The 13,161-nt window shown below is 56.1% G+C and overlaps 6 protein-coding genes across 6 annotated transcripts; 1 reads left to right on the top strand and 5 right to left on the bottom strand.

Annotated features, from left to right (window-relative positions):
• Nucleotides 1–21: 21 nt before the first annotated feature.
• Nucleotides 22–1,602, bottom strand: Malapachy_0001 (gaba permease; the record flags this gene model as incomplete). Its single annotated transcript, XM_018134535.1, has 1 exon — nt 22–1,602. One exon carries the CDS (start codon nt 1,600–1,602, stop codon nt 22–24), a length of 1,581 nt encoding a protein of 526 aa, XP_017991087.1.
• Nucleotides 1,603–1,748: 146 nt separating this feature from the next.
• Nucleotides 1,749–3,407, top strand: Malapachy_0037 (fatty-acid amide hydrolase; the record flags this gene model as incomplete). The annotated part of the gene is made up of 1 exon (XM_018134571.1): nt 1,749–3,407. One exon carries the CDS (start codon nt 1,749–1,751, stop codon nt 3,405–3,407), a length of 1,659 nt encoding a protein of 552 aa, XP_017991135.1.
• Malapachy_0029 (mfs monocarboxylate transporter) lies at nt 3,408–4,691 on the bottom strand (the record flags this gene model as incomplete). Its single annotated transcript, XM_018134563.1, has 1 exon — nt 3,408–4,691. The coding sequence occupies one exon, from the start codon at nt 4,689–4,691 to the stop codon at nt 3,408–3,410; it is 1,284 nt and encodes a 427-aa protein (XP_017991025.1).
• Nucleotides 4,692–4,741: 50 nt separating this feature from the next.
• Nucleotides 4,742–6,007, bottom strand: Malapachy_0030 (mfs monocarboxylate; the record flags this gene model as incomplete). Its single annotated transcript, XM_018134564.1, has 1 exon — nt 4,742–6,007. One exon carries the CDS (start codon nt 6,005–6,007, stop codon nt 4,742–4,744), a length of 1,266 nt encoding a protein of 421 aa, XP_017991130.1.
• Nucleotides 6,008–6,096: 89 nt separating this feature from the next.
• Malapachy_0026 (putative acid sphingomyelinase) lies at nt 6,097–8,334 on the bottom strand (the record flags this gene model as incomplete). Its single annotated transcript, XM_018134560.1, has 1 exon — nt 6,097–8,334. The coding sequence occupies one exon, from the start codon at nt 8,332–8,334 to the stop codon at nt 6,097–6,099; it is 2,238 nt and encodes a 745-aa protein (XP_017991061.1).
• A 162-nt stretch (nt 8,335–8,496) lies between these two features.
• Malapachy_0028 (histidine acid) lies at nt 8,497–9,876 on the bottom strand (the record flags this gene model as incomplete). The annotated part of the gene is made up of 1 exon (XM_018134562.1): nt 8,497–9,876. One exon carries the CDS (start codon nt 9,874–9,876, stop codon nt 8,497–8,499), a length of 1,380 nt encoding a protein of 459 aa, XP_017991026.1.
• Nucleotides 9,877–13,161: the final 3,285 nt, after the last annotated feature.

Here is a 13,161-nt window from a genome sequence, read left to right as displayed (position 1 = left end):
CATTGAAGCGGAGATCCGACATTAGAACGGCTTCTCGCCATCCGCCTTTGTCACGAGCATCTCGTCAGGCTGCTTGCCTGGCGCGGTGCCTGGCATTATGCCCTCCACAGCGGGGCCCTTGTAATGGCGCATGGCATACAGGAGCCACCAGCCCAGGCACAAGATCTCCAAGATCGCAAACGCCACCACACAGTAGTTCATATTATCACCCGTCACAGGTAGGAAGGGTGGGAAGTGGAACAGGACTGTGGTGAGTGTGACGTAGAGAAGGCCGACGATGTTGAGGAGGTAGCCCAGGGTGTTGGGCAGCCTGAACGGGCGGTCAGGGAGCAGCTTGCGTCCACTGAACAGATTGACACCGATAGGGATGATGTACGACAAGTTGAGCCAGACCACGGCCGCGGAGCTAATTGCATTGAATGCGCTAGCCGAGCCGATGTAGACACAGCCGAAAATAATCACACCGACCAACGACAAGCACAGTGCATTCACTGGTGAGTGCAGATGCTTATCGACCTTTGCGAGATCTTTTGAGAAGAACAAACCGTCGTCACGGGCAAACGCGTACACCATACGACTCGACGCAGTAAACAGACTCGTCGTCGTAAACACCATGCAAATCAGCGGGAACATGGTCAGGCACACGGCGCCGGCGCGGTTGTTCGTCGCGATTTCGTAGATGGTAATCAGGGCCGTCTCACTCGCAGCATCGATCAAGCTCTGCAGGTTGCGCTCGCCTCCTGAACCGAAAAGTACGGAGGACAGGAAGAGGAAACCGGTCATGATACCGATCAGCACAGCGCAGACCATGACGAGAGGTCCCTGCTTCCGGGGCTTGGGAATCTCTTCGATCATGTGCGCCACGGAGTCATATGCAGCGAGGCCAAAGGCGCCTTGCAAGAGACCCAGCAGCCATGCAAAGCCGTTCGGCCAGCCTGTTTCGTTGACAAAGCGCGTGTAGACCCAAGTGCCAGTAGGATACTCCGGCGAGGCACAGGCGAGGACTGTGATCGAGGTCATGATGAAACCGGTCAGCGACCAGTAGAATGCGACTTTATCGATGATCGGCAGGAGGCGATTGCCAAACACATTGACAAAGAAGCCAATAAACGCAAAGGCCAGGTACAAACAGAACTGTTGCCAGCGCTGCGGCTCGTAGGTCTTGTCCATAATGTAGATCAGACCGGTAATCAGCTGACTACCCAGCAACGGGCCTGTGGCATTCATCGCGACCCAGCCACCTGCACTGAGCCAGCCGACAAAGTAGGACATGAAACCGCGGTACTTGGGTGGGCAAACGCACGCCGTCCAGTAGTACTGCCCACTGGCAATGGGATATGCTGATAGGAATTCTCCGAGGGAGAGTGAGACGCAGAGATTGCCTACACCGGCCGTAATGAGACCCCAGATCACGGAGCTGGGGCCACCGCTAGGCAGGGACACTTGCATCGAGACGGACAGCGCTGTCCATGAGTTCAAAATAGCAAAGGCGAGACCCAGCAAGGACAGGAACGAGAAGTTCTTGTGCAGCTCTTGCTTCTGGCCCATGGCCTCGAGATGGGCGGCCTCTTCGGCCGCCCTCTCCTCCTTCGATTTGCCCATGCTGGCGAGTAGGCGGGAGAGCGTAGCGCGAGTGTTATCGCCGCCCCGATGTTAAGGTTCGCACGTGGTGATAATTCCCTTTCTTGGTCGGCGTACCAACATCCCACGTGGACGCTGACGCGGAGGGTGTTTTTCCCCACTCTCTCATGACGCCGGAGGCAGAGCAACGTATCGCAGCGAAGCGCCAAGCGCTTGCGGAGGCTATCCCGAAAGAATGGCGCCTTGCAGACGTACCTACGCCTGAGTCGATGCCGAATGTGATTGATTTTTGTGCGTCGCAGCTCTCTGCGGAAGAGCGACGTATTACGGATATGCCGTTCGAGACGCTGTGCACGCATCTGCAGTCAGGCACACTGACGTCGCGCGCTGTCGTCACGGCGTTTGCGCACCGAGCGGCCGTTGCACAGCAGTTGACCAGCTGCCTGACTGAATTCCTGCTGCCCTCGGCGCTAGCGCGAGCCGATGAGCTGGATGCACACCTGGCGAAGACCGGCACACCTGTCGGCCCGCTGCATGGCCTGCCCGTGTCGCTGAAAGACCTGTTCTACGTCGAGGGCGGTGATACGACTGTGGGCTTTGTAGCGTGGCTCGGTGAGAAGGCTACGCGCGAAGACGAGGCAGGCGTGGTGGCGATGCTACGGAAAGCGGGTGCCGTGTTCTACGTCAAGACGAATGTGCCGACCAGCATGATGTGTGCCGAGTCGATCAACAACATTTTTGGGTGGACGCGCAACGCGCACAACCGCCTCTGCTCTGCGGCGGGGTCGTCCGGCGGTGAAGGCACGCTGTTATCGCTGCGTGGCGCGCCGCTGGGTGTGGGCTCGGACATTGGCGGCTCCATTCGCTTGCCGGCGAGTGTCGCGGGTGTGTGGGGTCTCAAGGTGACGCCCGGCCGGTTCTCCACGGACGGTGTGCGTCGGATTTTGCCAGGCCAAGTGCTGGTCCCTGCCGTGGTGGGCCCCATGGCCAACTCGCTAGGCGCGCTGCAGGTGTTTACGCAGCTCGCGCTGGCGGACCAGCCATGGCTCAGGGATCCTTCCGTAGTTGAGCTGCCGTGGCGGCCTGTGACGCTCGCTCCCAAACTGGTGCTGGGTCTGCTGGTCAGCGACGGAGTCGTGCATCCGCAGCCGCCGATTGAAAAGGCGCTGCGTGAGGTTGCAGAGGCGATGCGGGATGCCGGGCATGAAGTGATTGAGTTTACGCCCCCGGATCACGGCCAAGCGCTGGCACTGTGGCTGGGCATTATGTGCCAGACGGGGGGCGAGCAGATCCACGACTTGATTGAGGAAGGAGGCGAGACGCTCATTGACGAGGTGGCGGAGATGATTGGCGCAGCGAAGGGCGAGCGTCCGGCGATTACGATTGCCGAGGCGTACGACCAGGCGGAGACGCTGCATGAATTCCGGGCCGAGTACGAACAGGCGTGGAACGAGACCGCGACGCAGAGCGAGTGTGGGCGCCCGATGGACGGTCTTTTGATGCCGAATACGGGGGTTGTATGCTGGAAACGCGGTGGGACCGTGTACCATGGCTACACGCCAGTAGGCAATGTCCTGCATTACCCGTCGGTCTCGATGCCGCTGGCGACCGCTGAGCCGCTTCCGAAACCGGCGCGCGACGACTTTTTGTCGAGTGTGGACGAAGAGGCGTACGAGGCGTACGACCCGTCGATGGTGAAAGGCATGCCGATCGGCATCCAGCTGATGGGCCGCCGCTTCCAAGAAGAGAAAGTGCTGGCCATGGCGCAGGTTGTCGAGGCGGCGGTGCGGCAGCGCCAGGCGCTGCAGATGGCTGCGTCGCTGTAATTACACCTTGACGAGCCACTTGGTACGTACGAGGATCCAGCGGCATGCAACGAGGCAGAGCGCAGCGCCTGCGACCAACGAGCCGCTAAACACCTGTGTGCGCCAGTAGCTGCCTGTAGTGCGATTCACCAACACACCCGCAATGGGATTGCCGATCAGCGCGCCAAGGCCGCCGGAGAGGAACACCAGGCCCATACGCCCGCCAAAGACGCGCATGTCGCGACTGAGAGCAGCGACCGCTGCGGCTTGCAGACTTACATACGCGCCTGACGCCATGCCGAAAAGCAGGGCAAACACCACAATCCCGCCGAGGGTATGCACGGCGATCCATACGTACGCCATGATCATAGTCAGCACGGTAGCAGGCACGAGCACGTTGAACGTTCCGACGTAGTTCGCGACAAAGTTGGGCAGGATGCGGCCGACGGCGCTCCCGGCGTTGAGGATGGCAATCAGGTAGAAACTCATGTGCCTCTCGAGATGCATTTTATCGATGCCGTAGGAGGTGATGTAGAAGAACGGGATGTACATGCCCATGAACATGAAAAAGATCGAGAGTGTATAACTGGCGTACGCTGGCTCGCGCAGCGCGCCAAACGAATTGATGCTGCGCCGCGTTTTCGTACGCAGCCGTGGGCGCAGGAGCGCGACGGCCACGACCAGGGTCCCAAGCGCAATGTACCCAATTGCGCGTGTCGCCTGTTCGAATCCATGCGTCGGCTCGAGGGTATGGAAGACGATCGAATAGACGATCGCGCCGACACTGCTGCCCAACGTCGCGAGGCCCGACGCAAAAGGGCGCTTTTTCGAAAAGTACGCAGTAGGAATGCTCACGGACGGAATGTACAGGCAGCTGCTCCCGATACCGATGCAGAGTCCCTGCGCAAGCATGGCCTGCCAGTAGGTTGTGCAGAGACTGGTCATCATCACGCCGACGATAATGAGGATGGCGCCAACGACTTCCAAGTACAGGTAGTACCCCATATCAAAGAGGGGGCCCACAAACAGGCTCAGACTGGACAGAAGGAACGACTGGATAGCGCCGATCCACGAAATGTTCGATGAGCTCTCGAGCGGCCATGCGCGTTCGTAGTATGTCTGGTACACACCGAACGAGTTGGCCAAGCCCCAGTTGTTGAAGTAGATGAGGAACGAGCCCAAGACTTGGAGCCACGCGATGATGCCGCCATCGGGGATATCGTCCGAGTGAGGCGAGTGAATGTGCGCGGACGCCTGGTCGTCCTCGACCTTGTCCGGCCCTGCTCCGTCGTCCAAGGTGGGCATGGAAGACGTGGGGAAAAGTTTATTTTCTTGGTACGTGGAGATTTAAATTATTACACACGTACCCACAGCGTATTCTTGACCAGGAGCCACCTGGCCACGAAAGCGAGGCACGTCGCGACTACCAACAAGATGGCACAGAACAGCTGCATTTTCCAGTAGCTGCCGTCTTGCCTGTCAATCAGGACACCCGCGATGGGATTGCCGATCAGTACACCGATTCCGCCCGACAAGAAAATCAGGCCGATGCGGCCGCCTAGCAGGCGGATATCGTCGCTAATCGATGCGACGGTCGCTGACATCATGGACACGTACGTCCCGGAAGTCATGCCAAAGAGGATACCAAATACGATCAAGCCGCCTAGATTGTCGATGGCTAGCCACACGAACGCGAGGATCATCGCAACGAGGGCCGAGGGAATTGTCACGTTGAACGTGCCAATGTGGCTCGCAATGTAGTTGGGAATCACGCGGCCCAGGACACTCCCTGCATTGAGGATCGTGATCATGTAGAAGCCCATCTCGGCATTCAGCTTGACCTTTTCAATGGCGTACGACGAGATGTAGAAAAAGGGTATATACATGCCCATGAAGAAGAAGAAAATGGACCAGGCGTACACGGCAAACGGCGGCTCGGTGAACGCCATAAATGTTTTGAGACTGCGCGGCGTTGTGCTTTTCACACGCGCATGCAAGATCGCAAGGGCTATGGCCAATGTGCCCAGCGCAATGTATCCGATCGCCTGCGTCGCCATTTTGAAGCCGACACGCGGCTCCAACTTGTGAAAAACGATCGAGTAGATCGTCGCGCCGATACTGCTGCCCATCGACGCGAGGCCGGCCGTGAACGGCCGCTTGGTGGTAAAGTACGTCGCTGGGATGGTCGCGCATGGGATGTACAGCATGCCTGTCCCGAGACCGACACACAGGCCCTGCGCCAGCATCGCCTGCCAGTACTCGGTGCACAAGCTCGTCATCATGATCCCCACGATGAGCAGGACAAACCCGCCAGCTTCGAGGTACCGATAGTAGCCCATGTCGAAGATCGGGCCGGTGATCATCCCGAGCGAGTAGAGCAGAAACGTCTGGATCGATCCGATCCACGCAATGGTCGAGGACGACTTGTCCGGCCAGATTTGCTCATAGTACGTTTGGTAGGCGCCAAATGTATTGGTAAACCCCCATATATTGAAGTAGATGAGGAAGGCGGCAAACACCTGCGACCAAGCCTTAAGGCCGCCATTCGGGATGCTCTGGGAGTGTGGCGAAAAGTCTACCTCGTCGTCATGCGAGGTCAGCGACGACGCCGATGGTGGCATCAAGAAAAGCGGCGTATGTTGGGTGGGCGTAATGACTCCACATTTCATTTCATTTCCTTGGGCTATCGGCCTAGATGGAATAAAAGTACTTACTGCACGGTGGAGTACTTACTGCCACACGCCTTGCCTAGCGCGTACGAGCCTGCGCGCATGAAGCAGGCTTTCGCCGTAGCGCATGCCTGTCCCTCGCAGGGCGGCGACATTGGACTGTTTCGGCCCTGGAAGTGGTTAAACAGTGTCGCGAGCGCCGGGCGGACCTCCACTTCATCCGCGACCGACGCCCAGAACGACGCGTTGAGGGGCGCGGAGGCGGGCCAATGGCCGTCGTCCAAGGCGACAGGGGCCGCATACGTGCCGGCGGCCTGCGCCGCGCTAAAGTTGCTGTACGTCGCGCGAGCGCTATACAGCTTGTACCACACGAGGCCGTGGTCCGTCTCGGTCGCGTTCTGCACGTCCTGCAAGGGCGTGTAGTACTGGTGGTAGTCCATCATCTCGTACGTCTCCGGGTCGATTTCGACGACGCGGATGCCTGGGTTCATGTTGGTCAGGGGCGTGACGGACGGCGAGAACGACGAAATGCCAACAGCGTTGCTCGTGTTGCGCGCTACGCTGGTGACATTGCCATTCGTCGAGTGGAAATACACACTGAACGTATCTTCGTGCGAATGTCCGAAGAACATGTGCGCGATCGTGTGCTGGTACCGCGTGACGATCTGGTAGAACAGGTTCGTAGGCAAGTCCATCGTGCTGTAGCCGTCCCAGCCAGGGAGGACGTGCGCCATGACCCACGCACGTTCGTTCGCCTCTTCAGCGGCCTGCAGCTCGTCTGTCACGAAACGAAGGACGCCGCTGACGTCCGGGTGGGACGTGTTGATAAAGTTGAACATGTTGCCTGTGTACCAAAAGTCTGCGTTGAACGAGATCAGGCGCAGGCCCTGACGAGGGCGGATCGAGTAGCCGCCATAGTGCGTACGGACCATGTTAGCCTCCTGGTCCGAGAGCCAGCCTTCCTTGGCCCACAGCGCCGAGACGTAGTCCCAGTCCCAGCTGAATTGCGCTGAGCGGTTGTCCGGCAATGAGTGCGGTGCAGCGAGCTCGGTTGGGTACGAGTCGTGATTGCCGATCGCAGTGATCACTGTGGTGTTGCCGAGGTAGCGGCGCATCATGTCGTACAGCGCCGACTCCGCGTACTTGACCAAGTCTTCGGATTCGTCCCACGTCTCGCCATGGTTCACCAGATCGCCCGTGTACAGCGCGAGATCGTAGCCTTGCTCACCGCCGAGCTGCTTCATTGTTTCAAACGCCGAGGCAACCAGCGACCAGGGAGCATCGCAGCCTTCGTAGCCCCAGTACGGCGCGGCAGTCGAGATGTTCGCAGGCGGCACAGTCGTGCCGTTCGTGAGGTACCCGTGATGCGCAAACACCGAGCTGTTGAACGAATTACTGTGGCAGCAGTAGCCGTACGTGCATTCAGCCTCAGCGCCGACCGCGTAGCGGCCGTCCAGATGAATATCGGACGTCCACAGGACTTTGAGCGTATCGTTCGACGGTGTGCCGACCTTCTTGGAGCGCGTCGCGACGTCCTGCGACGCCTCACGCTGGCCCTGGAACCACGTATCGAGGAAATCGTCCGACAGCGTGCGTGGCGCCGGCACGGGGCAGAAGCCGTAGAACAGCTGCGAGCAGATATAGTCGGCGTCTGTGCTGTCGTCAGACAAGTCAGCGTACGACAGCAGCTGCGTGAACGCACCGCCCTCACCGCCGCGCGTGTACGACAGCTCACACGTACGGTTCGTGTCGGGGCTATGGCCATAGCGCTCGTACTGGAACTCCTTGCACAGGGAGATAAGTTGCGACGGCACAGCGTCGGGCATCGCCTGCGCGAGTTGCTGGCCGAGGCGCAGCGACTGCTTGCAGCGGTCGCACTTGGACATACTCGAGTTGCGGAGCGTCTGCGCGACCTGCTCGTGAATCTGGTCCGGGAGCTGGTTCGACGCGTGCGCGCTCGGCGACGGGAGAGGCAAGACGCCAGTGGCTGATGGCGCTGTCGTCGTCATGTGCGCCGGGTCGTTGAGCGCATCAGGGAAAGACTTTCCGTGTACATCTGTGATGACAGGACGCGGCTCGGCTTCCTGCCCTGTCGGCATAAAGTACATGCTGGCAAAGTCCGATGTAGGGAAGGCCTTGGCGGCGGTGTACACAGGCGTAGCGCCCGTGTTGTTCACAGGCAGTGTGTAGAACTCTTTGGACGATGCGGCGGCTGCGCCGTGTGTGCTGACACACAGCGCAGCGACGCCGGCTAACAGCAGCGAGAGAGCGCGGGTCATGGAGGAGCAAGGGTGTCTCGCGACACACGCGTCTGCATTGCGATCGTCAAGTCGTGAGCGCGTGCGGAGTTCCGCCCAATCAGGCACGTGTCAGGTACACGTGGGGACAAACGAAACTGTAGATGATATACACCTACGTACAGCGCTGGGTGACATGGCCCGCTACGCCTGGCTGCACTGCTGCACAAAGTTGTGGGGCACGTACTTTTGCCAGAGCGAGAGGAACTGGTCGGCGGGCATCCACTCGAAATGACCGTGGCGCGAGCGAATGGTCTGTCCCCCGTACAGCACACGGACATACGTCTGGTGGTCGTCCGTCTTCCAGAGCTCCAGCGCAATGTTCGACGCCATACCAGGCCAGCGCAGCGACTCGATACCGAGCGAGCCGGCCAACGGACCGATATCGCCGTCGTGCATAAAGTGGTGGATGTAGCGCAGCGTCGACGAGCCGTCAGCCATGCCACGCAGCTGCTCAATCAGGTCCGCAATGTACAGGCCGCTCGTGAGCTGAATGGCCTCCGTCACATTCTCACGCGCGACCCAGTAGTAGTTGTACTCCCAGTCGCCAGCCGTGAACACAGCGTTCGCCTGCTCCTTTGTGACACACTTGCCTGAGCCGTCCTGCGCACACGGCAGGTCGTAGCCATTGCACAAACGCGCTTGGAAGTTGTCGTTGTAGTGGTCCCAGTCCGCCTGCCAGTCGCTCTCGTCGGTGCCCAGCATCGACTCGAGCTCCTTGCGCAGCGAGGCCGTGACGTCCAAGTGCTTCTTCCACACGTCCGCCTCCTTCGACGCCGAGAGAAGCGCGCTCTTGCGATCACACGGCGGCTCGTGCGTATCGATGTTGTCCGACTCCTGGTGCAGCGGCAGCGGGCGCGTCACGTTCGGCCACAGGCCACGCAGCACGCCCGAGGCCGAGTTCTGCGTCAGCGCCGCCGTCGACGAGCGCAGCCACACCGTCTCTGGCGACGGGTCCGAGGGAATCACCTGGTACTTGTCGCCGTACAGAGCACGCAGTTCCTGGCCGTGCTGCACACCGTCCAAGAACCCACCGATCGTGAGCTGCGGGAACTGACACGTGGACTTGGTGAACGCGTCGTTGAGTGGGTTGCTCTCGTCCACGTACGTAGCTGCATACACCGGCATGGGCTGCGCGAGATCGCCATTGCTGGGACTCGCCATGCCGGACGGACGCACATCCGTGCAGTCGTACACTTGGTTCTCGCCGTGCGGATAAATGTGGTACGCCGTGCGCTTCTGGTGGCGCTGGATGTAGAGCACGTTCGACAGCTTCGCCTTCGCCGTGCCGTTCTTGATCGGCTCCGGTTCCTTGTAAAAGCTCGTCGACGGATGCGGCATCGAGCAGTAGTTGTACGAGCCATCCGACGCGGACGTACGCGACTCATGCTTGGCTCCCTTCATGATGGCATTGTACGTGTTTTGCGTGATGACCGACGGGTCCGTCAGGTTCGGGTACAGTGAATCGATCGAGGCAGCCTGCACGAGCGAGGCGACAACAAACCAGAGAGCCAGCGCGATCATCGTAGGAAGCGGTGAAGGGAGTGTTGTGGTCGGTGGTCCCTGCGCAAGGATGCGGGGCACGTGTCACGACGCGACCTCTGAGTGGACCAAATTAATGAAATCTTGTGTTATATGCACACGTGGGAGTGCTTGGCCAAGTACATGCAACATGTCATATGCTCACGGCTGGATCGTACTCTTTTAATCTTGTATTGTTTTATGCTTAGAAGTACTTATTGGCATGCACATTTCGTTATTCCTACAGAAATCTCCCTTTAGCAAGACTTCTTGTAGACTAATCAGAAGGAAACAGGAGACCGAATATGGATCGATGGCGCGAGGCGACTCTAAAAAGCGAGCAATGCAAACAGAAGGCGGAAATTGAGAGCTTCATAGGCAGAGAGACCAGAAATAAATGAGAGATGGGAGAATAAGTGAGCAGCTTTTAAGGAATAAAAACCTTTTATTTGAACAAGCACTTTCGTAACGATATTGATGATGTGAAGTGATATGTGAAGATGAAGATTTGGAACGTGCTAACTGAGAGCTGATCTAAAGAGAGCGGTGGAGAAGACTTTTGTGGAACACCTGGTTTCGTCGAGTTTGTGTTGGAGACGAATTACTTCAAAACTATGTTCACAGACAACGCAAAGAAAGACATTAAGCCGATCCAAGACGGAAATAATCAAATTCCGAGTAATGCATGTGTGCGTGTCATGTCGAATGACTCAGAAGGCAAACTTTATGCAATTATCGGATTTGTTCGAATCTCTCGAGTGATAGAGACTGTGCGCCTCAATGCAAAGATATGGATTCAGGATCGGATGCGCAAGATATCTGGGTTTAGAAAAGAAAATATATATACATATAGAGCGATCATTGATTTGATAGAGAAATCTGATAGCAACACCACTCACAATGACTTCCCTCTTACAGAATTCTGATTGTCGAAAAAAAAAAATCTTGCTTAGTAACAAGAGAAAGTAGAATGAGAGAATTTGAGGATACTAAAAATAAAGAGTGAATTATGTCCCGTGCTTTCTCTCATTGCCGGTAGTTCATCATGTATAAAAGAGAGAGCAGCAGAATTGACCATCGCGTCACACTTAAGAGAAAATAAGATGAAACTGGCATTGTAATATGTAATATTTATTGTATTATGTGAATTGACTCAAATGCTGGTATCCGCTCATGGGTTACATACTCAGTCCCTTCATTTTCAAAAGACGAATGAAAAGCCACTCTCAACGCGAAATGCTAAAGGACTTGTGTCTTATACTTGGATAAGCCGAAGCGGAAGCACTCTTGACATTTCCCTAAGCTTCGGGGATGTAGTGGTACTGACGTTCATGCCTGTAGCTTCAGCTGTGATTTGGTGCGTGTGGAGTGATGAACACCTTTCTCGTTGCATAACCCCCATGAACCGACTGCACGAAATGTGGAATGTAATGCTGTATAATCATTCTAAGTTGCGAAAGAGCGAAAGCGGTACAAGCAAGAAAGTGTAACACCGTAGATGATCCAAAAAAGATTCATGATTTTGAACCGAGTTTCCATGTCGTGGCCTCTCTCATCGATGGAGGTACTATTTAAACTGAACCGTCTCTTTACGATGCTATCGTTTTGGGACTGGATTGCATCGGGCGGAATGTGGCCGTCCAGGGCACCTGACAGGAAGCCAGCCGGGTTCACCTGAGAAGCATCGTTCGAAACAGACGGCGAGCTTAGGTGTGTCCCCGGTGAAGATTGACGGAGTGTATTGCATGCAGGACGATATCGAAGGGCAAAATTTTTTTTAAAAAAAAACGAGGGAGCCGTATCCCACACCTTCATCTAAACGGGGAGGCGTGGGGAATTTGGCAGTATTATCGCGTTGAATACCAAGCAGACCACTCGAGTTTCAGACCGAAAACTGAAGACCTGGCTGGGGTTTGAGAGGCCTCAAGAGGGGAAGAAGAAGAAGAAGGCGTGTGCTCTCATAGCGCAGGAACGAGGCTGTCGCACGGTCCTCCACCCTGCTCACTCTCACCGCATGCACCCGCGCTGTGTATAAGAATTTCTTACATCATAACCTCATTCGTCAGATTCTCGTCTTACGCCATTTTCAGCAACTGTGCTCTCTCTATTGTGAAAATCGTCTTGCGAATCGCTTCTAGAAGAAGGAGATGTTTCTTGAATATCACCAGTAAGTAAAGCTGGATCGTAGGGCTGAACATGGACATTCGTAGTAACATTGGCAACAATGCGAGAATTGCTTGTAGCAACTAGTGTATGGTTGCTAGTGTTATTGCCAATGCCTAAGGGTAGAAAAGTGTGAATACCATTCTCATAGTACCATTCCATGAATTCTTTATCTTCCCTTTCATAATTGAAAGGATGATTATCGTTACGTGCCATATACCCAAGGCCGTCTTCATCGGAAGCTTGATGATAGCCGGTAGGAATAACAGCATGATGATTCACAGAAAAACTGATATTGAGACATGATGAAATGTCGGATAATAAAATGAGAATAATAAGGAAAGATGTTGTTAAAGGTAATTCAAGTTTGTTGAGAACGTGCATGGTGCGAGAGCTGTCTCCCTTGTTTCATGAGAGGGATATCATCGCCAACTCTCTCTGCCGATCTGGAGAGAGATAGGCATACGATTTATGCATTCCGATTGATGACGTAAGTAGTCATCAATCATAGTGAAAACAAGGAGTCACCGCACTCGATTGGCTATTGCGCTACGCAGATACGACGCAGATACCATGCGAACGCGGGAGTGGTTGCACTGTAATTAAGTGACAATGCAAGCACAGCGACTGACACCTCCACTTTAAGAGACTCTCGAAGCAGCACGTCGGGCACGTAATGAAAAGGGAGCGCAGCAACGTGTGGGAGAGGCCAGGACTGAAGGAGTTGTCATAGCATAGCAGTCTGAGAGGCAGAAATAAACGTCAGAGGAGAGGATTAGGCGCAGAAGGAAGAAGGCCTGAACTAGAGAGTAAAGCGAATTCATTGAGTCCAGATTAGCCATGAATTGGAATAAATATTACATAAGAAAAAGAAACACGAGTGCCAGAGTGAGAGCGGCTGTAAACACGAGAGATTATTGCGGAGAGATAAATAAGAGCCCCCTCTTCCGTTTGGGAGAGTGGGGAGTGCGCTGGCAGAGGACTGGGAGGGACGCCGGACGTCGAGCCTTGCGCCCCCCACTTGCTCCTTGAACATGGGTGGCTGACGTGTATGCGAACAAGTGTTGCGGGAGGGGCGACGTCGCCGTAGTGGTGGCCGTGGTGGCCGTGGTGGCCGTGGTGGCC

Source organism: Malassezia pachydermatis, assembly GCF_001278385.1.
Source record: "Malassezia pachydermatis strain CBS 1879 chromosome Unknown scaffold6, whole genome shotgun sequence".
Lineage (NCBI taxonomy): Eukaryota > Fungi > Basidiomycota > Malasseziomycetes > Malasseziales > Malasseziaceae > Malassezia > Malassezia pachydermatis.
This window is presented reverse-complemented; position numbering and strand designations above follow the sequence as displayed.